We start from the raw sequence: 24,905 nt of genomic DNA, 5'->3' as shown, positions 1-24,905 counted from the left end.
TCCTGAGGCTCCTTAAAAAAAAAAAAAAACAAACTTTTTTGGAAACTTTGGATTTTTTTTTTAATGTTCCTCATGGTAGGACTCTTAGTTCTGTTTTATTCATCTGAGCTACACTGCAGATTTTAACACATCTTTGCAAATGACCTATTAATGATGTTAAAATTTGCCTTCACCTCTATGTTTTGAAAGTACTTCTGATAATTCTATGGCTCAGCTGCTATTTTTGGTACCAATTTTAGGCAAATCTAATGTATAGTGTCAAATTGTAAGTTTTAGAACTGATGGGTTTGTCTTTTTAAAGTGCCACAAAGTTCAGCTCCAAACTTTTCCATATACTGAAGCTGCCATTGTCTCAAAAAGTAGCTCCTGTGTTTGTAAACTGTTTGCTCAGCTCGGTCTGTCATTCCATTGAAATATTTGAAAAAGTGGGACAAAATAATGGTTTGGGGTTTTTTTCCAGTCTTAGTTTAAGGGAAAAAAAAAGTTATTTCCTACTATAAAGGAATAAATAACAAAATTTGTTGATTGCTAAAATAAATAAATCTCAATGATTTTTTTTTCTGTGCAGAAACAAAATTAAATGAAGCTTTGAGAGGAAAAAAAGCTATGTGTTTTTAGCCATTTAAATTCCTTGGTAAAAAAATATATAATTCCTGTATCAGTTCAATTTTTCTGTTACACTTTTAAAAGATTACCAAAGAAAGGTGATTGTAAGTGTGACTGTTAGTCAAAACTTTGCTTCTTATAAATCCATATTTTAGCTACATTTTAGCTTATTCTAATATCCACTGTGATCGTTATTTAGAATTTTAGAAATAAAAAATAATATTATTGACCAAAATATTTCCTAAAATATTAAAATTGAAGGCAGAAAAAACTAAGTCATGGGCATTATTAGTTTTCTTCTGCCATCTGACAATTTCTTTCTAAATCTACTTTCTGCACAGTTTCCCTAGAGAAGCTTGAGTGACTTTTTTCCTGCAACTATTTCTGTGTGTTTGTCACATAAAATAATTCAAGGAAAATGAATAATGCCAAGACAATTATCTTGGTCCAATGTGTTCCCAGGCAGATTTTTCTCAACAGATTTCAATTTCTATTAAATTCCATATTTTGTTACAAAATGTTGATTTAGCAAATTAAAAATTGACCTGACAGGTCAAGATGCACTTGAAAGTCCTAAAAGAAAAGTAACAGAAATGGCTTATTTTTATGAATTAGTTTTTTTAATGGAATACTGAGGAAAATATTGCACCCTGTTTGGAAAAAAAATATGAGGAAATAGCTGCTAAGTAGCCAATATAATACAGTTATAAATGTACCACACAGCCCCTGAACATCTCAGAGTGGGCAGAAAAGAGCTGCAAACCATCCCTGGTGTGACTGATGGAAGGAGCTGCTCTGTGCCAGGGGCCCTCCCAGAGCCCAGCACCGTTTGTCAGTGTCCAGCCAAGCTCAGCCCAGCTTAATCCCCCTGCCCGGCTCAGCCATGCCTGGTTCAGGGTGCTGTGCCTGGAGCCTGCCCCAGTCCTGCTGGGAAGGGCTCTTCATTCCCCTCTGTTAGCAGAGCAGAGCTGGAGGCTCATGCTGGAGGCACAGACTGGTGAATATATAAATCCTTTCACCCATGACTACGGCAAAGTGCAGTTTTACAATCCCTGAGATTACAGGTTAAGAGGAGTTCACTCTCTCCCTGTTTTCACCTTCTCCAGTTTTCACGTTTCCAGTGTAGCAATGGAAGCCATCTACAAAGACCTTTTCCTTCTCAATTACCCTTTTACCAAACAGTTTCTCCCTCCACAATCTGCTTCTCTCAGGGCTCAGGGAAGATGGAAGGGAAAGGAGCCAGGGGCTGGAAACTCCTCTCCAGCTGGGAGCAGCAGCACTTTGTGCCCGCTGTGCACTTAGCAGCAGCAGAGCACTTGCCAAAGAGAAAAAACTGACTGTGCCTCTTAGAGGAATAGCTCATCTTCATCTCCCTTAGGTTAAACAAGCTGCTTATCCTGCTGGCCACAGAAATGCTTTGTCTTGCCTATGCATAAAGCTGGACTTTAAACCAAATTCTCCTCTTGGCAAAGTGCAAGCTAGGGTTCCAAACCAGGCTGGAATGCAGTGCACAGGTATCAGGCATTCCCTAAGATGAGGAAATTTGGACCTTGATGTGAAGAATTGGTCATAAAAAACAGAGATGTGGAATTGCTCCATGTTTGTCAAGTGTGTTAGGGACCCACAGGCATGATGGTACTGTACCCTGCAGTTTGGAGTTTCAGTGTGGCTGCAGGGGCACAGCTTTGGCCTGGCTGAATGGGAGAGAGAGCTTTGTACTCTGCAAAGCCTCCTTAGACAACGAGGCAAATCCTTATTAGGCAAGAAAAGCACTGACTGCCATTCTGTGTACACTTCTCACTGCATAAACAAGCATTTTCTTGATTTAGGTGTATAGAGGGAGCTGGGCAATATTGTAATCCCTCAGTATTCTAAAAAACCTTTGGAGTAAACTGTATTTAGAGTGAATGAGGTACAGGTGTTCCACTACTTCACTTATAAATGACATAACCTCACTTTTGTAATTAGCTTTAATACCTTTAATTCTCTTTCTTTTCCAGTCTTGTGTCTCTCATAAGAGGCCAAGTGGTGACTACAGATGGGACTCCTCTCGTCGGGGTCAACGTGTCGTTTGTCAAGTATCCAAAGTACGGCTACACCATCACTCGCCAGGATGGCACGTGAGTGTCCCTGCTCCACTGAGCCCCTGTGTCTTTGCTGATTAACAGATGGTGGGATCTAATGGAACCATGTGGTACCAGGCATTGCCTTCCTCCCAGGGCAAAGAGCTATTAAGTAAACACAAAAGTAATTTTTCACACGGCATTTTGAATACTAACTGCATGTAAATACGAACAGGCTGGCTTCTGATAATGACGCGTTAGCAGGCAGACTCCTTTCAAATAAATTGCTCTGTATCTATGAAAACATTTGTGGGCTACAGCAATATCCAGCTGAGACAAGAAATATTTTATTTTAAAATGCAGAGCAGGCTAACACTTCCAGGAAAAAAAGAAAGCATCATTATAGAATAGTATATTTTGTTAAAATTTTCCTTCTGCTTCTCTTTGCTTTTGAAGATACACTCTCTTTTGAGTTTCTTCAGGGTAGAATGTAATCAAAAGATTCTAATTGAATATATTTAGACAATTTCCTGCTGTGCAAAAAAGTGCTTTTTCCCCCTTGTATCAGCTCATTTGAAATGCACACAAATTCAGATAAACAAAAGTCAGTGTGTCATGGTTTATCTGGTTTACTGGCTGTGGTAACTAAAACAGTTTATCTGACACAGGCAGTGTAAACATTTGCCATTTTATCTTGGTCTTGCATAAAAACAATGGAATTGATATAATTAATAGGAGTCAACTGAATTATAGGGAGTATTTAAGTTCCATACTTTCCAGAATATTAATCTGGTATTATGAAAGTATAATGTTGATTTCAGTGGTTTAAAATTGCAGTAAATGGTGAGCTGAACTATATTTAAATCTGCACAGATTATTGACATCATTGGGTAATTTGTTACATTGCCAGCATTTACATAGAACAACTGATGTCTCTTTCTGTTGTCAGAACAACCTGGAAGCATTTCTCATTTAAGCCAGGTTTGAAATGCCTGTGCAGCTCCACATTACTGCTGTGATTGTGTAGGGGGTTGGGAGTAAACACCTAATTTCTCTGAAAAATGATAGATCAGTTATCCTGGGGACAGGAATTATTCCTTGTAGAACACTTCTCATTACTATTCTCTTACTGCCATGTGTCCTATTTTATGTTTGATGGACAGGATCTTTTAGGAAAGGGATAATTCAGTGTCCAGCTCAGAATGCACTTGTCTTCTCTGCTGTTTCTATATAAAGGTGACTGGTAATAATAAATATGGTGGTTTGTTTGTTGGGTATTTTGTCAATTATTTAATACAGAATTCATAATTTTATCCAAATGAGCTTTGTCCAAGTGACTTCAAATCATTGCTTGTCTTGGCTGGTTTTCAGCTGTTTAGTTGCCAGAGGTTCACATCCCACTATTGATCATTGGAACCATGGCATTTAAAACATAATCATGGTCTGCTCACTCTCTCCACCTCCAGTGGTGTGGGGAGAGAATCACAAGGGTAAAAGCAAGAAAAATCTTGCATTGAGATAAAAACAGTTTAATAACTGGAATAATAATTATAAAAACTGTAGTAAAAAGGAAAATAACAGAAAGATAAATTAGTTCCCAGCCAGGTTCTGAGCAGCTTTTCCCCTACTTTATTTAATGACAGTAGCACTTATGATCTGGGATATCCCTCAGTTCAGTTGGGGTCAGCTCTCCCAGCTGTGTCCCCTCCTAGCTCTCATTCTGGTTCCTGGTGGGATGAGGTGAGGAGGAGGAAAGGCCCTGACTCTGTGTAAGCATTGCTCTGCTATAATAAAAACATCCCTGTGTTATCAACATTATATCCTGAATCCAAAACTCAGCACTCCGCCAGCTACTAAGAAGAAAATGAACTCTATCCCAGCCAAAACCAGACAAATACCCATCCCTGTTGGTATGCCTCTGTAGCTGTCTCATTAGCCAGGAATGTGATTACTGGAATTACTCAGTCTTGTCACTTCTAAAGGCTACACTTTTCTAGGTTTGACTTGGTTGCAAATGGTGGAGCATCCCTGACGCTGCACTTTGAACGGGCCCCGTTTATGAGCCAGGAAAGGACAGTGTGGCTGCCATGGAACAACTTCTATGCCATGGACACACTCGTGATGAAGACAGAGGAGAACTCCATTCCCAGCTGTGATCTCAGTGGGTTTGTCCGTCCTGACCCAGTCATCATTTCATCACCACTTTCAACTTTCTTTAGTGACGCTCCCAGCCGCAATCCCATTGTGCCAGAAACCCAGGTAAGAACAGTGTGAGTGAACAGGGTGGAGAAATCAGTGGTCAGGTGACAGTTCTGACCTGAGCACAGGGCCACCGTGCGTCCCCTGCAATTGCTATAGCAAATGTCTCTGCAGAGCTGCATTTGTTCTGACACGTACCGGGTTTTCTAATGAGAGCTGCAGGATACATCCCAGGGTTATGCCACCCAGACACATTTATCTTTGATCAACTTGCACCTTCCCATCATCATACAACATATCAAGTATATCTGCATATTTCAGTTGCCAGCTTAGGTGTTTTAAGAGAATTTTGCAAAGGCTTGGCGTGTGGTGCTGACCACAGACTGTTTCCTTATTTCTTTCTTAGGATAAAGGCAAACTCTATGTGTGCTATTTTTTCACTGCTGTTTTCAGTTAGGCTTTATATTGTTAGTGGAAATTGTGGGGTCCTATGGCATTGCTTATGTTTCCCTTGCATATAACTTGCAGTAAAAAATGTTTGTGCTTATTTGCCCTTTTTCCAGCAGTGGGCTCTTAAAAAGATGTGTACACAGACACCAGGTAATTATTTGTCAGAAATGTCAGCTGAACTGTGTTGGTTTGAGGACATCCACTCCCAGCAAGAGAAAGACATAAGCTCATAAGAATACACAAGGTGATATATTAGAAAAAAAAAATCATTAATGTAAAGTGTTTGATGTCTTTCCTTGCCAGGTTCTTCATGAAGAAATTGAGATCCCTGGCTCTAGTATAAAGCTCAGCTACCTGAGTTCCCGCACTGCTGGATACAAGTCCTTACTGAAGATCATCATGACTCAGGCACTTGTGCCACTCAATCTCATCAAAGTTCATTTGATGGTAGCAGTAGAAGGACATTTGTTCCAAAAATCATTTCAGGCATCTCCCAACTTGGCATATACATTTATCTGGGACAAAACAGATGCCTATGGTCAGAAGGTTTATGGGTTGTCAGATGCTGTAGGTAAGTCAGCATAAAAAAGCTCTAAGACTTTACAAGCAACACCTATAATTCTAAATAAGAAAACTGCAAACTTCCTTATGGAGGAACACGTGTAGACTGAACAGTTCTTATCTCCCTGACACAATTTATCTTTGTATTGTGGTTCTTTTTCACATTAAAGATCATGTTCAGAGGGTCTAAACTCCATCAGCGTGCCTGGGTTTCCTGCTCAGTACCTGACTTAGAAGGTTTAGACAAGGCAATAGGAAAAACTGGCCACAGGAACTTAGGGGAAACCTAATCCACCATTATAATTTTATTTTCTTTAGTTAAAAAATTATCATCATGCTGGACTGGCTGGCAGTCTGCAGTGCATTTGGGCTTTCACACATACTCTTATTGTAGTCTCTTGTAGTATAACACATTTGAAATGAAAATGCTGTTCCTCTAATGCTGTTCAGTCTTGTAGCTCTACAGCTATTTTTAGTTAGCTTGGTTCTAGTGGGTGGGAAGAAGAGTGATCATCATAATATTTTTCAGTTTTCATTGACTGTCTGAATAATTTTAATACAACAGTGTTAAAAATGAGCATCAGAGCTGTGCCAGTGTGGAAAGAATAGCTTTTTTAAAAAAATTATTTTCTATATTTTCTAAGTTATTCTTTGCTGTAGTTTTTCTTTCTTATGTTATTGCTTGGGATATTGTTTTCCTGTGTAATGATTACAGTGTAATTGTGCTTAAATGCACACAAAGTTTTCACTGCCCTTTGGTATATAGTATGTAAAATGAATAGGCTAAATATATGCTGTGAACATCTGACAAATTAAGAATTTATCTTGTCCTGCTATTTGATATTTTAATTATTTAATGAAATTTTACTATATTTTAAAAATTTTATTTCTTACTCACCTCTCAGCAAACCCATTGCTTCCCAGTGTGAGCCATTAAAATAGATGTGATCAGATCCCTGCAGAGTACATGTGAATGAAGTTTCAAATTTGTGTCTAGTCAAAGATCTGAATATAATATTGTAGAATAAAAGTGAGGAATATAATCACTCCATCTTCTTGAGGGGGCTGGGGGACTGGAATACTCAATGACTTGAATGTGCTCTGGATATTTAATTCAGTGTTTGTTCAGCAAGTATATTAGATTTCATTTCATTTCAGTGTCTGTGGGGTTCGAATATGAGACTTGCCCCAGTCTCATTTTGTGGGAGAAGAGGACAGCACTGCTGCAAGGATTTGAACTGGATCCCTCAAACTTAGGAGGATGGTCTCTGGATAAACATCATGTACTTAATGTCAAGAGTGGTGAGTTAGTTCATTCCATGTGTTTGCTGTCCTACATGGAGTTTTTATTTGCATTATACTTACACTTCCAAAAATGTGATTTCTCCACTCTTTTTATTTCATCTTTAGCTCAGTAAGGTATGAGGCATATTTCAGTTGTCAGAAAATTTCTGTAGAATTTTAACACATTTTTTACTATTCTAGACAGGCTGAATTTCCTAAAGTCCTAATCTTTATCCTCTATTTGGTTTTTCATTTATTCTCCTGTAATATCTTTCTGTCTTCCTTGTTTTTCTCATGTAACCACATCTGTTCCTGGTTCCTTTTGCTTGACCTCCTTTTCCCCCTAACCTGAGATGCAGCTAACAAGGAGTACAAGTCTGGGACAAGATACTGAGTCTCCTTTACCTTTCTCATTAGTCACCTGTTTGTTTTTTCCTCATTTTTTTTTTGTCTTCCCATAGCCTTAGCTGAATCTTCATGATCTTTGTATTTTACCAGCTCTTTGGGAGCTGAATGCTCAGCATACACTTTATTTGTTCCCTGCAAAGTGTCGTTTGCAGCCTTCCTGCTGCTCATTACCAATTGACAAAATGTATTTCTGCTTAATAAATCTAAATTATTGTTCAGAATTGGCAAGATCAGGCTATTTGAACTCACTTCCAGTGCTGGGGAGTGGATCCACATTTGGGTAGTACATGCCAGCAGAGAGTGTTGCCACCAGTGGGGAGCCAGTGATGTTAGGGTCATACAGCTTCATTCCCACAAGAACATGAGGCTGAAAGTTTCCAGCCAGATTTCCACAGTTTTTGATGACACAGAATATAGTCACACTGTCAGAAAATCCACTCCCTTCTTGGAGCAGGGGTCTGCTCTTTGAACAAATATTTTGAAGATAAATCCTATCTTGAAGGTCTTTTCTTGAAGTCTAATAGAGATCTGTACCACCAGGTTCCCTCTTGCCTTTTATCACTGATCCTTAGCAGCCCTTCTGGGAGTTTGATCTTTCTCCTATCTTTTCATTTTCTGAGCTATCATTTTCTCTGGTTCCTCCATTTCTCATTTTTCATTTTCCATTAAAAATGTGTGAAAGACTGAGAGGTGGAAAGAGAACAGTAAGGTTGGCACAGAATTCCAAACAAAACATGATACAGGAAACTGGAGTGAGACAAAAATAAGGAACTGCTCTTCTCCACCCACTCAGAAACCATCTAAACCACACTCCTAGGCCAGAGCTGTGTGGCAGGGTTTTCTTTCATAATGAATACCAAAGGACTCTGAGTGTAGGTTTGGGTCTGTGGGTATGTATGTGTGGGTTTTAACACTGAATGTTCATTACACCTTTATTTTTACAACTGCAAAATCCTTCTGCTCTTTTTGCACCACTGAAAAACGGAACGCCGGAGTCATTTCAATGTACAGTCCTTAAAAGAAGCTGTTGAAAAGAAAACAGCCTCAAGTCCCCTGCAATGAACAGTGGTAATAACCACTTCTTCTCCTCTCTGTCCTTAGGTATATTGCACAAAGGCAACGGAGAAAATCAGTTTCTCACTCAGCAGCCAGCTGTGATAACCAGCATTATGGGGAACGGGCGCCGCAGAAGCATATCCTGTCCGAGCTGCAATGGCCTGGCAGAGGGAAATAAGCTCTTGGCCCCTGTGGCACTGGCAGTGGGTATTGATGGAAGTCTCTTTGTTGGGGATTTTAACTATATCCGGCGTATCTTCCCCTCCAGGAATGTCACGAGCATACTGGAGCTGAGGTAAGGCTTCACCTCAGCGCTTCGCTTCTGGAGCCTGTGCTCAAATCAGCCTTTACCATTACTTCTTATAATTTTGAAAAACATTGCCACTTTCAACCTATTTAAATTCCAGTGGAGAAATGGGGCACAGAAATGCATAGTTCAAAGTCTGTAACTTACCCGAGCAGTGACTAAAGTGAAGGACTTAAGAGCAGAAATTAACTTGCACAGAAAGTACAAAGCATCTCTTTCTGTCTTGTTAGTAATCACTGATTCAGTCCTCCCTCAGTGCATCTTTTAGTTTTGTTTGAAAAGTCTAGAACTGACTGCCCTTAGGTACTGAGCCACAGTGACAGGCAAAGGTGTAACAATCTCATGAGGTCAGAGGGAAGCTTCTCTGCCAGTGGTTTTGAAATCCACTTTCACATTTCTTCTCCCTGCTTGTGAGTCTATTTCTCTAGGTTGATAAGTGCAGTTCAGGTTGACATACAGATTCATTTTGCATCATCAGAATTCTTTTTAAAATTTTAAGTCTTTCCCCCTGTCCCGTGCCCTGCTCCAACCTTAAGATTTGATCACTTAAGAGGGAAGGCATGAGTGTAGAATGTACCACTTCACCCATTTCTGTTCCATCTCCTTTTTTCATTTCTCCAGGAGAGGCAAGAGCTATTGCTTCAAACCCTAACTCATGTAACTGGATCTTATACTTACAGCACTACTGAGTGCTTGCAGGAAAATGAGGAAAAATAGCGTGCCCTGGCTGGCTGCTGCCCCTCCTGGAGCCCACTCAGGCAGCAGCACTGGTGCTCCTGGAAATTGGATAGAACTGCAAAGTACATTGAGTGAATTTAGGTCACAAGGCTTTTTGTAATGATATGACCAATAACCAATTCCTCTGCTTCCACATTTAGTTTTTAATTAGTGGGAAAAAGTGCAAAATGATTGGACTGTTAAAGAATAGGAGGCCTAGCTCTATTTTACACCTCTCTTCCATTCATGTCATTCTGTTGATGTCACTATTGTGAATTCTGATTCTATAGAAAAGAAAAGAGATCTGATTCAGGCCAATTCAACTCTGAAATCACTCTCTGACACCTACCTCATACACCATCAGGCTGCCTCATTATATTTTTTTTTAAAAGTCATGGATCATCCAGTGCTTTCTGCTAGCAGCTCTGTTTAAACCACAGAAGGTAGCTGGCATGGAAGTGTGACCTGCTATAAATATGTATATCAATATGCACTATAACTCTGCATTATACAGAATATGCTAATTATTTTTTTCTAAGTTGTTCAGATCTTTTTAGCTTTCTAGTAAATAGAACTATAAGGTGAGGAGAAACATTTTCAGATTAGGATATTTCTTATAATGCATTTTTATGCACCTCACTAACCAATAGCAGCCAGTGACAGTTTCCTAGCCCACCTTATGTTTGAAAATGTTGCCTCAAAATTTACAACAGTGTTAGTGTGAGTACTCTGCTTTCTCCCTCTGTGAGAGAGATTGAGAGGGAACTTGGGTTTTTGTCATGTGTGAGGGAAAATTAGAAAGGACATCAGTAAAGAAATAAAAGATGTATTTTTATCTGCTGTTGTCCACTCCCTCCTTTATGAAAGTCTGTTTTCCATAGCATAGTTTCTTTAGCTTCTGTTATAAGTGGAAGCAATTAAAAATGAAGCTGATGCATTGTGAGTGCTGTTGGGCAGCTGCAAAGGACTTGACATACAGATTTTTAGGATTTGCAGACTTTAGGATTACGTTATGATGTCTTTTACCCCCCGTTCCTCTAAAAGGAATTAAGGTCCATTCCAGCAAACATAATCTATAGCAGTAATTGTGATTCATTGCTCATCTTGAAATCTGCATGAGTTACATGGGTAAGAGTTTGAAGATTTGAGCCATTTAAGTGTGAATGAGAGCAGAGTCTTCAGCTCAAATCAAGTAGTTTGGATTATGTTGCAATCAGTACATCCACAAGTATTACAAACCAAACGCATCGCTTTGTTTAGATTTCACAGCTGATGTCCTTTTGGTTTCACATAAGCCCCTATAAACCTTGAGTGCCTTTATATGTCAGAATATCCCAGCGTGCATATTTCCTTCACACTGTCCTTTGTGAAGGTGCCTGGTTGGAATGGCCAGCAGGAATTTGGGCTCCAGCACTGCACGTGGGGCTGCAAGCTGGGGGCTGAGCCTGGAGTGCTGCAGCTCAGGAGTCACAAACCTCCTTGCTTTGTTCAGTGCATATTCCTGAATGGAAATTACATCAACACAGTGAAATGCTGTGTGAGTGGAGAATGTGTTCATTTTCTTGTGGGAAGTAGAGAGCACTTTTTTTTGGGCTTTGTGTCTGGGCAGTAAGCTGTGGATCAGTTAATGCTGTTTATCTCCCATTGTACAGCACCTTACTGCTCACTTAGAAGGGGTTTTTTTTACCCTAACATTGGCTTTGATAGGCTTAAACAGATACCAAGGAGCATCCAAACTTGCTTTAAGCAATTATTTTAATGACTAGGAGGAGAGAAAAACAAACTGCATAGTAAAAATGTGTCTAGAAATAGACTGTTGGAAAACTGTTTCAATTAAAGAGGTTGCCTCCAGCTGGCAGACAATATCCAAAACCAATGCTTCCCCCTGCCCAGTTCTGTATTCAGAGAACTGCCAGTTTCTCTCACTCCTAGCCCCCAAGCTACACATACTTCCATGGGAAAATTCTTTCAGTGGTTCAGAAAGTTTCCTAAATATGAGGGGAGGGGGGTGGGGGCAGGGGTATCCTATAGGGAATTAGCTTGCAGCTCTGTCCCTCTCAGTCACTCTTCAGCTGGAAACTAAGCTAAGGCTAGTGCTGAAAAGAGATATCTTCTCCTGTGTCCTTTTGTAAAATAAAACAAATACTATGTTTGCTTTACCATCTATTCTTCAGCTAACTGTTTGTTCTTTTTTCTTCTGTTCCCTTTCTATAAAGAAATAAAGAGTTTAAACATAGGTAAGACATGAGCTCTTTCCCATATAATTTGATATGGTTTGTTTGCTTCATTGTGTTTGCTTTTTGTGTTGTGCTTCTTGTGTAATGTTATGTTCTTCATGTACCATATATAGAAACATTTTTATGTGCTAATTGTGTGTTATGAATATGATAAGCATTAGCAATTACGAAATGCAGTCAAAAAGCAGCCAATAAGTCCTGACAGTAATTAGAAATTTCTAGTAGAATGCAAGTAGAATGAACCCCAAGCTAACTTCTAGATAAACACCTCTCCCTGCTGTCTATAATTGGTCTAAATGGTCAAGGTAAACTACAACAGCATTTTCACAAATGCCAGAAAGGTTCACAAAAGCACTAATGACTGCATATAGGTCAAAAACTCATTTTCTGGTCATTAATGATTTTCTGAACCCGCTGTCTTTTGCCATAATTTAGTTTATATTTCTTTTTTCAAACACATTTAATGGCCAGCCTGTGGGGCTGGCTGTGTGCAACCACTAGAAGCAGTCACTGTGAGATTCAGGAGGGAGTCATAACCCTCCTGGATGTCAGGAGGAGAGCACTAGGTCTTCTGGATGGCTGCAGCATAGGAAACACTTGTGCCTCCTTTCATGCCACACCTGTGACAGGGAGGATGTTCACCCTGGAGAAGATCAAGGGCAAGAACAAGAAGAGCTTTTGTAAACTGTTTCATAGTGTCCTGTGCATTACCCTTTTAAAACCATACTTTCCATTTCTGTGATACAAGTTGATGGAATAGATGGTCTGGACTAAACAGGATCATTTCCCCTTAACAATATATTTTGGCATAGTAACATCCCTAACTATTCTTATCTGGGTGAATTCACTCACAATTTGCTGATGATTATTGGTGATGCTGGAGGCTCCTCATTTGCTTCAACTAAGCCTAGTTAATTTTTCATCTGCTTAGAGATTTGCTCTGGACAGCTTCTCTTTTGGTTAACCTTAAAGAAAAGCTGCTGTTGAAAAAGAGTTTGATGCACCTGTGAGAAGAAAAGGGCGAATGAGCTGCACTTGCTGCTGGGCCCCAGGCTCCCTCAGAGAGCAGAGTGAGGCTGCAGGTGGTGGTGACCACACATTCACTCGGGGGCTGGAGGCACAGACATTATTGGCAGAGGCCTCTGAGCTACAGTGAATGCCGTGGAAAATCTTTTAAAGCAAGTTACAATCCTTGGCCTCCTGTAATTCAAGTGAAGATGGCAACAGTGTGGAGGAAAGAGAGACAGGGGTCTTTAATTGCTCAGATGCCAGTTTGACAAATATTGAGTATTCATTTATAAAACAAATCCCAGTTTGAGGTAATAGTCTCATCGATTCTTTGGGAGCACAGTGAGAGCATGTTACCTTCCAGCAGTCATTTTCTGTCAAATTCCCTCAAAAATTTGTTTAGAGTTTTCCACTATCCATTCCCTGACCTAGTTTAGGAAAGAAGGGAGGAGTATGGAACAGGTCTGCAGCTCCAGTGAGCTGCTCTCTGATCTGTAACCAAAGCTTGACTGATCCCTGGCACAACTGCCCTGGGGGAGATTCCAGAGGAGAAAGGCAGGGTGAGCTCCATGGATGCACCATGACTGCAGGAGAGGAGAGGGAATTCCCATATCCCATGTTCTGCCATTGCTCTTTACCCTGACTCATGTCTTATCCCATCCTGGGCACACCTAGGGCTGGCTGAGGGCAGAGGGAAGGCAGGGGTGGGCACAGCCTGGCAAAATCATGTGTGGAAACAAGAGAGACCCTTCTATGCCTGCAGAATGGCTGCTGCTCCCCTGGGCACCATGTGAGCAGCTCTCACCACTGAGTCCAGCAGGACCCTCCCTTCCAGGTGCAAGCAGCAGTGTCTGTGCCCAGCTCCAGCCTGTGCCCAGCTCCTGGCTGTGCCTGCCTCAGGTGCCCATTGGGCCAGGGTGGAGGATGTGCCTTGTTTCAGAAGGGCCATGCAAAGGGCACCAGCTGCAGGGCAGCCTTGAGCTAAGTCTGGCTGTGTTTGTGAGGTGCAGCACAACACCAGTGCCACAGCAGAGTGTTCTTCAGTGTAAGGGAAGGCATGGTGGGAGAACAGAGCAGAGTTTGGAAGCAATGACAAACATGCAGGTGTTTGTATGGCTCAGATACCTGAGAGACTGGAGGAATCTCTAAAGTGGAAAGAACTACTTTTCTATGTTGCAAAGAAGGTCGAGCATTATTTTGGAGGGATGAGAAGGAATGTGGTAAGGGTGTAGTGAAGAGGTGCAGTCTGCTGCTGAAGATGAGACGAACTTGGGAATAATGAGATTGTCCTCTAATCTCAAGCATGTCACTAGTTTCCCTGCATAACTTTGTCTACACCACTTAACCTCTCTGTGCCTCAGTTTCCTCCTCTGTAAAATGGGTGCTACACCCATCTTTTTAAAGTACTCCGAGATTCATGCATGAAAGAAACCTGCCAAGTATTTTTTTTTTGTTTATTGTATTTCTTCATCTCTAATTTCTACACTCCTAGACTTCAGCAGATGGTATTGCCTCTGCCTACTGAATTGAGATCCAACCAATCTCCTTCCTACTTTCTACAGTCTTAGAGCAAACCCTTATTGACCTAAACCCATGGCATGTCAAAGACTGGCATAGAGGAAAATAACTGTAGAAAGTGGTATTTTGGGGCCTCCTCATTCCTCCAAATCTGGTCATGACCACATGACCACAGTTACCTTGGTGTGCCGATGGATCCATCTGCCGAAAGTGGCTTTGTTATAGTTTCAGCGATTCTGCTCAAGAAATGGCTTATGTCCATCATAGCTTACCTCTGTGTATCCTCACTCTTGGAGATGGGCACTTTTGCCACGTGAAACTAGGAGTGTGGATATTTGGAGGCAAATATCTCTGGTTACTGGTAAGTAACCTTCATTTTTTTTCTTCCCGTCTTCATTTGTCTTCTATGCTTTGAAACCACCATTGACCTTATTTGCGCTCACCCATAGGCTCCAAAGGCTGGAAAATTCACATCATGCTTAAAATCCAAATAAACTGAGTAAAACTAGCCAGGCAAGATTTTGAAAATATTTCTGCAGTGCAGTTCTGTGTGTGTGAATGTATATATATTGTGAAGATTGACATTTCTCAATTTGCAGATGATTTGCTAAAGTAGTTCCAAAATGTGACAAGCTGTCAAAAAACATATATTTCAGAAGAGAAGTAGCTTTCCATGTGAGCGCCCATTCCAATCACAAACTGAAGACCAGTTTTTCAATAACAGAAGGTTTGGAGTTAAAGTCAGACACTTGGGGTCTCTGATTTTAGTTATATAACCAACTTCATCTGCTGTAAATGAGATTCTTGATAAGAATGAATGAGAACAAATTTGCTTTAGAAATAAATTTGTTATGCCTCTGCCTCCTATTTATACAAGACCTCACAAATCTTGTGGCGTTATCTAAGTAACTCAGAAGCTGATTCTTTGATCCTACTCCTATGACTTCTGCTTCCAAAGGAAGTTAAACAAGGTAGCGGGAGGGGGGAAGGAGATAAGCCGAAGAGAATTGACCTGGAGCAGATCTAAGGGGCTAAAGAGATCAAGAGGAAAGACTGCTGTGCAGCTCTGGCTTATTGGGCTCTGCTGTGCAAGGTTCAGTGTAGAAGGATGAGCGAGATTTAAAATTACAATCCCTCTGAACACTGACCAGGCCCTAATCAAGTCAGGTCCTCAGGTGATGGTCCTTCAGACCTCACCTCTGTACAAAGGTGTCAGACTTTCTTTCCAGATCTTTCTGTGCCTGATGAGTATCCAAGCTCTGAAAGCCTGTGAAGTTTCTAGACTGCTCAGCTGTTTCTGTTTTATGCTTTCTTTTTCTCTAAAGCAACAATCCTGCTCATAAATACTATCTGGCCGTGGACCCTGTTTCAGGCTCCCTCTACGTGTCGGACACCAATAGCCGACGGATTTACAAAGTCAAGTCCCTCACGGGCACGAAGGACCTTGCTGGTAACTCTGAAGTGGTGGCAGGGACAGGAGAGCAGTGCCTGCCCTTTGACGAAGCCAGATGTGGGGATGGAGGGAAGGCAGTGGACGCAACCCTAATGAGCCCTCGAGGTAAAGGAGGGAAAGAAGCCGGAGAGAATGACTGCGTGCAGCTAGGCTGGATGTGGAAATAATTATCTGGCAATTAAATCACTCCTTGCTCGGTGATTTTTATTCTGGGCTTTAATTACAGTGGATTGGCAAGTGTTCGTGCTTTGTTTAGTTAAAGCAAACTTTATTACCCCGGCAGTGAGTGCTGCAAAAGGAGAACAGAACACAAATTAGCAGGGTACCACTCACTCCAAGAAGCCAGCGTGTGAACTGGGAAACTGATTACTGTTTGAGGTGCAGTCTTTGGGGAGAGAAATTGCTTGCTGTGGCTTTTCTCTGAGTTTTTCCTCCATGTATCTCCTTTTTCTTCAGAGTCAGAGAGAAAATAAAAGGATTCCTGCCCTTTCCAGTTTGTAATTTTTGACAAAAAGTTTTCAAGATGATATAGAGATTTGGGGATGTGTTTCTTTTTAAGGTTTTTTTTTTCTCTCTCTCTCTGTTGTTTCAGCTTAATTGTAAGGATGAATTAATCAGGTATATTTCCATGTGTTTCAAACATCTTTGGGTTCTTTCAGTGACTGAAAATAACTAGATGATCATAAAGGTACACAAAAATGGAAATTCCGGTTTCCTTGTATAGGAAGTAGTGTCAGTCAACACATAGAAATTAAACAGATGAAGCTCTATCTTCACTCACTGCCCAGTGGGATGAGCACTGCAACCACTTGAGGACAGAATTTTTTTAGATCAATATTATATTTTCAGCCTGAGAAATGGACAAGGCAGTGCACCAAATCAGGAAAGGCAAGTGAGAAAAAGGCTGCCCTCCTTCCCAACAGGCAGCAGCATCCGTCTGTTCCTCCAAGGGAGCACCCTTCCATTCTGTGTCTTTCCTCTCTAAGGACTCACAGTGTGGCAGTCTTTGAACCTTCCCTTTTTTTATAGGCTGGCAACCCCTGTCTCTTCATCTGGAAACACCAGATGTTCTTTCTGTATTTTCACTGCAACAGGTCAAAGAATTAAAAAAAAAAAAATCCAGAAATAATACAATGTCCCTTCAGTTTTCAAAAAATTTTGGAGGTACTTTAAAAGATTTCTAAAAATTCTTCATCCTCATTAGATTCTTCAGATGAAGAAAGCAATGCCTCAAGTTTCTGAGTTAAATTAGGAGATAATTTTTTAATTTGGTTTATGTAATATATCAGAGAGTCTGAATCTAGAAATAAGCTGATGCATTCTGCTGGGTCTTTGGCATGTTTGGGGATTTCTGTGGTTTTCTTTCAAGCCCTGAAGGATAAAACTTCTTGATGCCATTTCTTTGGCAGAACAATGGGGTTTTGCAGGGTTCCAGAACCTGTGCTCAGGTTGGGAGGGAGGAAAGAGCAGGGGAAGTGAAAAAATTTCACCATCTCGTAAGCAAGACAAAGCCTGCCTTGAAGCCAGGAGCCTCACTGCTGCACTGATTCCTGGATTCTATATTTGCAGGGATTGCAGTGGATAAGTATGGACTCATGTATTTTGTTGATGCCACTATGATTAGAAAAGTGGATCAGAATGGAATTATATCGACCCTGCTGGGCTCCAATGACCTGACTGCTGTTCGACCTCTCAGCTGTGATTCCAGCATGGATGTCACCCAGGTAGATTCTTACTGCATTTATTTTCCTCTCTGCCTTGGAAGAGATGGGCATCTATTTTGGATGACTGCCTGGCCACTTAAGAAATACATTATGCAGCACAAGATGATAACGTATTTGATTTGTTACTGAAATGAGTGAACCATCCTTTTTACTGTGGCTAACACAGTTTATTTATGCAACTATTGAGAAATAAGGTTGAGATAATGGGAGTTATTGTCTTAATTGCCTGTTTTTCTGTAATTATTGTAGCATTCATTCTTGCACAGAAACACAATTAGCCAAAGTTACAACTGCACGTAGCTTTAATATTTCCGAAAAACGAAATCATTGTTTGAAATAGTTGCCGTTCATGACTTGGTTTCATGATTTACACTGATAAACCCCTCACTAATTTGCTGTTGTTACACGTGGAATTTTAAACACTAGGAGTGTACTTTTCAGTTTCGAGTTTTACAGTAATAATTTGTGCAACTCATAGGTACGGCTGGAGTGGCCTACTGATCTCGCTGTCAATCCCATGGACAACTCCCTTTATGTCCTAGAGAACAATGTTATTTTACGGATCACAGAAAACCATCAAGTTAGCATTATTGCTGGACGCCCCATGCACTGCCAGGTTCCTGGTATAGACTACTCTCTTAGCAAACTGGCTATTCATTCTGCACTTGAATCAGCCAGTGCCATTGCCATCTCACACACAGGAGTTCTTTACATCAGTGAGACAGATGAAAAAAAAATTAATCGGCTACGCCAGGTAACTACCAATGGAGAAATATGCCTTCTTGCAGGGGCAGCTTCAGACTGTGATTGCAAAAATGATGTCAACTGTAATTGCTATGCTGGGGATGATGGGTATGCCACTGATGCCATCTTAAATTCACCATCTTCCTTAGCTGTGGCCCCAGATGGTACCATCTACATAGCTGATCTCGGAAATATCCGCATTAGGGCTGTCAGTAAAAACAGGCCCGTTCTTAATTCCTTTAACCAATATGAAGCTGCATCTCCAGGAGAACAGGAGCTGTATGTCTTCAATGCTGATGGGATTCACCAGTACACTCTGAGCCTCGTTACTGGGGAGTACTTGTACAATTTCACCTATAGCAGCGATAACGATGTCACCGAGGTGATGGACAACAACGGCAACTCCTTGAAGGTGCGCCGGGACGCCAGCGGCATGCCCCGCCACTTGCTGATGCCGGACAATCAGATTGTCACCCTGGCTGTTGGCACCAATGGTGGACTCAAGCTGGTCTCCACGCAGACCCTGGAGCTCGGATTAATGACATACAATGGAAACAGTGGTCTCTTAGCAACGAAGAGTGATGAAACAGGATGGACAACATTTTATGAGTAAGAATGTTTTTGGATATATTAAGCATACATTTATTTTTCAAAAGGTAGTGAGTAGGCCCTAGGCTTACCCTGCTGCAATTTGTTGTAGTTTTTTTAATGATACTGATTAAGGCCATTGCACCTCAGTCCAGGGTGATGCTGGAAATGGTCAAGTGGCTTTGTGATAGCATCCTTTGGGAGTGGGGGATGATCCCCCTAAATCCCTGTGTGGGGTTTGAGTTTGGGGCAGCTCATCCCCCCAGCACAGAGAACTGTGTGCCATGGCCAGAAGCCCTGCTTGGTTAAGCTGCTGTTCATGGTCAGCACGGCTGCCCACAGCCAGAGCAGCCCAGCACTCCCCCTGCAGCTCCCACAGAGCTGCCTCTCTCTAGGAACCCTCATGCTGCAGCTTCTTTTGGAACTCAAATTATCTCTCTTTCTGTTCAGCCTCATATATTACTCATGGTTGTTAAAATGTTGATTAACTTCAATGATTGTTCATTCCTGAGACAAGTGAGGAAATTAGATCCCCAGCTATCTGTCAGACCCCTGGTGTAACTTCCATAATTTGTAGATAACCCAAAAGCACACTGGTGTTCATGAGCATATAGATTAAATAGACAGAACTTCCTCTTTAAATGAATTTCATCTGAAGAGATGAGGTTCAAAAGTATATTAAAAATCTAGAAAAACTAGTCCAATTTTTATTAATATTTATCCTGTTCTTAGTAGTCTCACTGCCATTTTTTGATCAAAAAATATTAAAAAGAGAAGCTAAATGACATATTGAAAAATATATTTAAGTATGGCAAGTATGATGCCATATATTTTGTCTGAATTAGTTAATGATTAAAAAATATCACTCCCCAAATCAGCGAGTAGAAAATAGGAATAAGCTTTATACATAATTTTAAATGGCAGGCTTATTTTCAAATCGCAGCCTAGCAATGGCACACACCTCTTAGTTTATCGATGCATTCAGCTTGGCCACCTGTTTCCTCTATTCAGAGAAAACGCAAGAAATGCAGGAATGGAAGGAGCTGCGCTCAGTGCGCTGGGAATGCCTGCCCTGCGCGGCAGGGATGCTGCAGCTGCTTCCCGTGCGAAGGAAAGCAGTGCCCTCTCGTGGGGCCCTGCGTGCCCAACCTCCCTGCTCTCCTCCAGCCCGGGCCTTCACCTGGCGAGGGGCTTCTTTTCCCTTCGTATTTGGCAAAAATTATTTCTTCACCACAAATTTGTTTCACAAATAGTTCAGTTACGCGACCACATGAAGGTGTTACCTGCTGATAATAAGCTCAAGTAAAAGCTCGCTGGACCAGACAGAATAAATTTCATATTATTGCTGATGAGATGTGGATGCCCTTCTAGGAAGGTTTTTTGTTGTTTTTTTTCCTCAATAGGTAGCTCAAGATGCAGTCATATAAATTGGCTATTTCTCAAAACACCAAAAACTAAATAGTGAATTAATTTAAAACTCTACGTGAAAATCCATGAAACATTTAAAAATGTCATCAGAAAGTTACTGGTTACAAAACTCGTATAACTGGTGTCTGAGAGTCACAACAAATGCTAAGTTAGCATGGTTTATTAGAAAAATTCTATTATGATTCCTAAGGAAATACAGAGGGCAAGGGCTTTGATGTCTTACTGAGATCAGCTGAAAATATCATTGAATGTGTACATAGTGCTGCAGATTTTTTTCCAAGATCAAATAAGAAAAGATGCACAACCTTTGCCTCAGGTCAGTGGAAGTTAAATACCATCTTTAGATCTAAATATTACAGCCTGAGGTACTGTCTTAGATAATTAGTAAATTTGATGAGGCAGCAGAAATAACTCATTTCTCCCGGATTTGTACATACATTCTCATAAGCATAGAGCCCATAGATGTGAGAACCATAAAGACATTATTTAAATTGAATATATTATTTAAATTGAATATACAAACCTAAACAATCACAGTCCACAGTCACTCAGTACTGGTTTCTGGTTTCTGTTTTTTCTTTGAAACAGCTCCTAAGAGAAAATACTGTCTTCATCATTCTGCAAATTTTTTTGGTAGCTATAACTTAATATCAATTGAAGATGAAAGAAATATTCAGCCAGTGAGAGTTTATAAGGACAATAAAATTGTTTTCTGTGCTGTTCCATTCATGCAGTCATACAGACATAATCAGCAGTCAAAATCGTTAATATGGCAGCAGAACTGGAAAAGAACAGAGGTCTTTTAAGTGGAAAAGTACTACATGAGCTAAAGTTCTTATGAAAAATTTATGTCAGTGCATTTATAGCAACCAGGTGCTGAAGTGCCGTGTTATCTTATTGGGTATATTCCCCTCATTTATCTGAAACTTTACCCTGAAAATGCTCTCAGAATTAAAGTTGTACTGTTGATCTAGGTGTGCATCTGCATAAGCAGAGAGTTGCAGACACAGGCTGGTTTGTGTGTGTGCACACTCCATATGTGAGTTCTATAGATAGCATCTGTGCACGTGCATGCAGCTCATTTGCAGTAGGAACAGCCAAGGCTCTTCAATAATAGAACAGCTACAGCAGGCTCACATGGGGTAATTTCAGCTTGGCTTGGGCATGAAGCACAGATCTTTGAAGCAGCTCCCAATGGTATTCCTCTCGGTCTAGGGAGCATCCTGAGAGAGTGCTGCAGGTTTTTTCTGGAATCAGTTTTAAAAGGGAGAGAAAACAGGGGTGTATGTAAATGTGTGTGGATCTGTGCCTTGCCCAGCTCTGTGTTGTCAGAAGCTGCTGTTCCTCCTCTCTGCAGCGCTGGCAATGGCCCTGCCCTTCCTGCCCCACCCACGAGCTGTCAGGAGCTCAGCTCAAACCTGAGACTGGGATGCTGGTCATAAAAATTGCCTGAGGAATAGAGGTGCCACAGTAGTGGCCAAGGGACAGCAGCCCTCAAAGCACTGTCACAAGCCCACTGAAGGGATGCACAGATGCTTGTAGCTACCTGAGAAGGTGCCAAGAGCTCAGCTGTGTCCCATGGTGGAGGCTGAGCTATAGGTGTGGCCATGGGCAGCTCAGAGCCATCAGGCTGGCAGAGACAGCCACCAGCTTTGTGCCTCTGTCACCCAGAGCTGTCCTGGGAAACCTTTGCCTGCTGGCAGGGGGTCTTGGTCACAGTTAGCAAAGAGTTGGAGAGGTAGCAGTGGGGAGATGCTGTTGTTTGTTGGTTTTTAAGGTATCGAGATAAAGAAAGGTTGTTTGCCCTTGTAATGTTATTAGTAGAAAAATTTGGGATGAAGCCTTACTCTATCTGAAATCAATAACAAAAGCTCAGGAATTTTGGAGCACCCAGAGCCCACTTCATTTGAAAATGTAAAGGTTGCCTTATCAGACCTGATTCATCCAGGCTGATGCTGTGTCACAGACTGCAATAGGTAGAGATTGCTTCTGAAGAAGACACCAGGTCAATTAATATATTTTTCATTGTAAATTTTGGGTTTTTTACTTCATTAGACCCAGGTTCATGACATGAAGAGGAGAAGTTCATAATCATTTAATTAATATATAGTTTATTCTTATTATTTAGATAAATGTCTGGGTGTTGTATTCTGCTCAACACTTGCTCTCATATAATACAAAAATTTAAAAAAACCTTCAGAAATATGTCACTTAAATTTTGTGGTAGATAAAAGGTTTCTGTTATATTCATTTTATTTTTTTTACCTTTGAAGTATTTTTTAAATAAGATTTTATTTTGATACAATGGGCAAAGTAGAAATGCCTTCTTTATATATTGGTATCAGAGTGTGTATATATCATTTATATAGTGAATTTTTTATATATCTAACTTGTAATCTAAATGGTCTGCAGATCTTCAGTGAGAGTACTTTTGTATGTATTTTGTTAATTGTATCCATCACTTGCTTATAAACCCTTTTAATCTCTACTGTTGCTGCTTTCAAAGCTCTGACCAGCACTGGGGAACACCCCCATGGCAGGGGTAAAGCAATCATTTATTGAAATAGCACTGGAATATTTTCATTTTTCTGCTTCAGTCTCTGTACATCCACATCCATATTTACTTTTTAGACTGCCCTTGCACTTTGAATAGAGATTTCCAGTGAGTAGCCCACAGCAATCCCCAGGAATTTTTCCTAGGTTAATTAAAAACCCAGCAATGTGAATGAAAACTTTAAATTAATGTCTCATTTGCATTGCCTAAAATATATTTGCTGATGGGGAATTTCACCAACCATTTTTCTGGAAGTTCACCGAGTGCTGCAGAGTCACACTGGAGACACTCATAGTTTTTTCTAGTTTGTCCTAAATAACACTGTCTGTGCTGAAATATTTGACATCCAAGTGTTCTCTTCATCATTCTGCTCATCATAAAGCGCACCACATACAGACTCTTAAGGGGCCTTATTAACCTTTAAGATTTTTTAAATTGTCCATTTTTTGTACTTTTTATTTTCCCCTGCAAGACAGATGCTTGGCTGGATCAAGTTCTTCCTGTAGCTGTTCTTCTGGAATGCTTTACCCACTTTCATAGATTATCTCAACATATTATCTTTTTTTCAGTATCTTGCTGATATGATAATATATCTCTATAGAAATATATATCTATCTGTGGTGAGAAACTTGTGACTATATTGAGAGAAATCATGCTGCTTAATCTTTCTTTGATCCTGAACCTTAAATGAACACAATGTGGTTTTGGTCCCTTTTAGGTCGCATGATGCTTTGTTTTATTGATTTCCTTCTTTGCCTAATATTTCCATTGGTTCTGGTAAGGCTTGTTGCTCCACAGGTGATTTTTTCCTTCCTCCCCAACATTCAGTTGAGTGGGTGCAACCATTTGCAATGAATTTGAAAGTCATGTATTTTGTTCATTTTACCTGAGGAGCCAATCTGTGTCTTAATTTTTTTAGATATGCTGTACAGTTCAGGTGGCCTAGTCTGAGGTTTCTGAGTGTTTTAAATGTAAAGCCATGTTGAAAGCTCTGATTTTGTTTTCATCTTTACAGCAAACCACAGCCTGCAATGAACTGAGCTGGCTCCATGGTACTAAATGTGCTCCTCTTCTCTTCTGTTACTCTCAGGCAGTGCAATGGATTTACCAGTTCTCTTCCAGGCTTCCTGCTCCCTGCAGCTTCTACATCCCAAGGATGACCAGTTGGTTTCAATCTCTACCTAAACTTTTCTCTTTATCTACACAGGACATTTTTCTTGCCCTTCTGCTCTCTAGAAGCACCTGTGCTTTGGTAGCGGCTGGGTGAGAGACTTGCACGAGTAGAGAGGTGCAGCAAGCAGACTGTCAGACTGGAATGCTGATTTTGTTTCAGGTCCCCATTTCTTGCCCCTAAGATCCAAGGGATTGCTTCTTTAGCAAATGTATGCACACAACTAGAGCATACTGCAGGAAAGGGAGAAAGGATATGATTTGATTTCCAGCAGCATTCCTTCTTTCCCCCCTCCCCAGGCTTTATACCTCCAAAGAAATTTAACTCTGTAAAATCATGGAAAGCCTTTTTTTTTTTTTCCTTTTTTTTTTTTAACTCTTTATGCCTCTGGAGCATTTAACTCATTTTCTAAGGTCTATTCTGAGTGCTGACTGCTGCCCTTGGTGCAACTCCAACCTCTGTCCCGTGCTTTTCATCTCTCATCGTCATGATCCAAAATACTGACCCCAAATTGCAGCTCAATACAACAGATAAGATCTAAATGAAATTATAATGTTGTCAAGCTGATGTATATTTAATAATTTATGGCAAGTTTATTCCTTGATATGTCACTCAAGACCATACTTAGTTTCCACTAGGTATTCAAGAGCAAATGTGCAGTTTATGCAATTGTTTTTTGCAGTGTCCATCAGAAGTCCACTTCCTTAGAGTGAAATGCAACTATTAAAATGCAGACTAATTTACTAATTATAATTGTTTGAGCCAAATATCACTCAGTATATTCATAATAATTTAATTAATTTAATAGTTCAAAATATGCTAGCCTGGA

General features: G+C 40.6%; 1 protein-coding gene across 19 annotated transcripts in view; it reads left to right on the top strand.

The window, feature by feature from the left end:
- TENM2 (teneurin transmembrane protein 2) overlaps positions 1 to 24,905 on the top strand; it is a 1,086,458-nt gene that overhangs the window by 1,045,798 nt on the left and 15,755 nt on the right. For 17 of the 19 annotated variants that reach the window (XM_038149757.1, XM_038149758.1, XM_038149759.1 and 14 more), the window contains 9 exons: positions 2,607 to 2,726; positions 4,667 to 4,928; positions 5,622 to 5,889; positions 7,038 to 7,181; positions 8,673 to 8,922; positions 11,868 to 11,888; positions 15,740 to 15,972; positions 17,437 to 17,591; positions 18,070 to 18,944. In XM_038149757.1, the coding sequence (XP_038005685.1) occupies positions 2,607 to 2,726; positions 4,667 to 4,928; positions 5,622 to 5,889; positions 7,038 to 7,181; positions 8,673 to 8,922; positions 11,868 to 11,888; positions 15,740 to 15,972; positions 17,437 to 17,591; positions 18,070 to 18,944 (2,328 nt within the window). The remainder of the gene's footprint in view (positions 1 to 2,606; positions 2,727 to 4,666; positions 4,929 to 5,621; positions 5,890 to 7,037; positions 7,182 to 8,672; positions 8,923 to 11,867; positions 11,889 to 15,739; positions 15,973 to 17,436; positions 17,592 to 18,069; positions 18,945 to 24,905) is intronic. The other 2 variants (XM_038149766.1, XM_038149763.1) reach the window with 1 other exon arrangement.

The sequence above is a fragment of the Motacilla alba genome, chromosome 13 (assembly GCF_015832195.1).
Source record: "Motacilla alba alba isolate MOTALB_02 chromosome 13, Motacilla_alba_V1.0_pri, whole genome shotgun sequence".
Classification (NCBI taxonomy): domain Eukaryota; kingdom Metazoa; phylum Chordata; class Aves; order Passeriformes; family Motacillidae; genus Motacilla; species Motacilla alba.
Note: the sequence above shows the minus strand (reverse complement) of the source record. Positions and strands in the feature narration are given on the sequence as shown.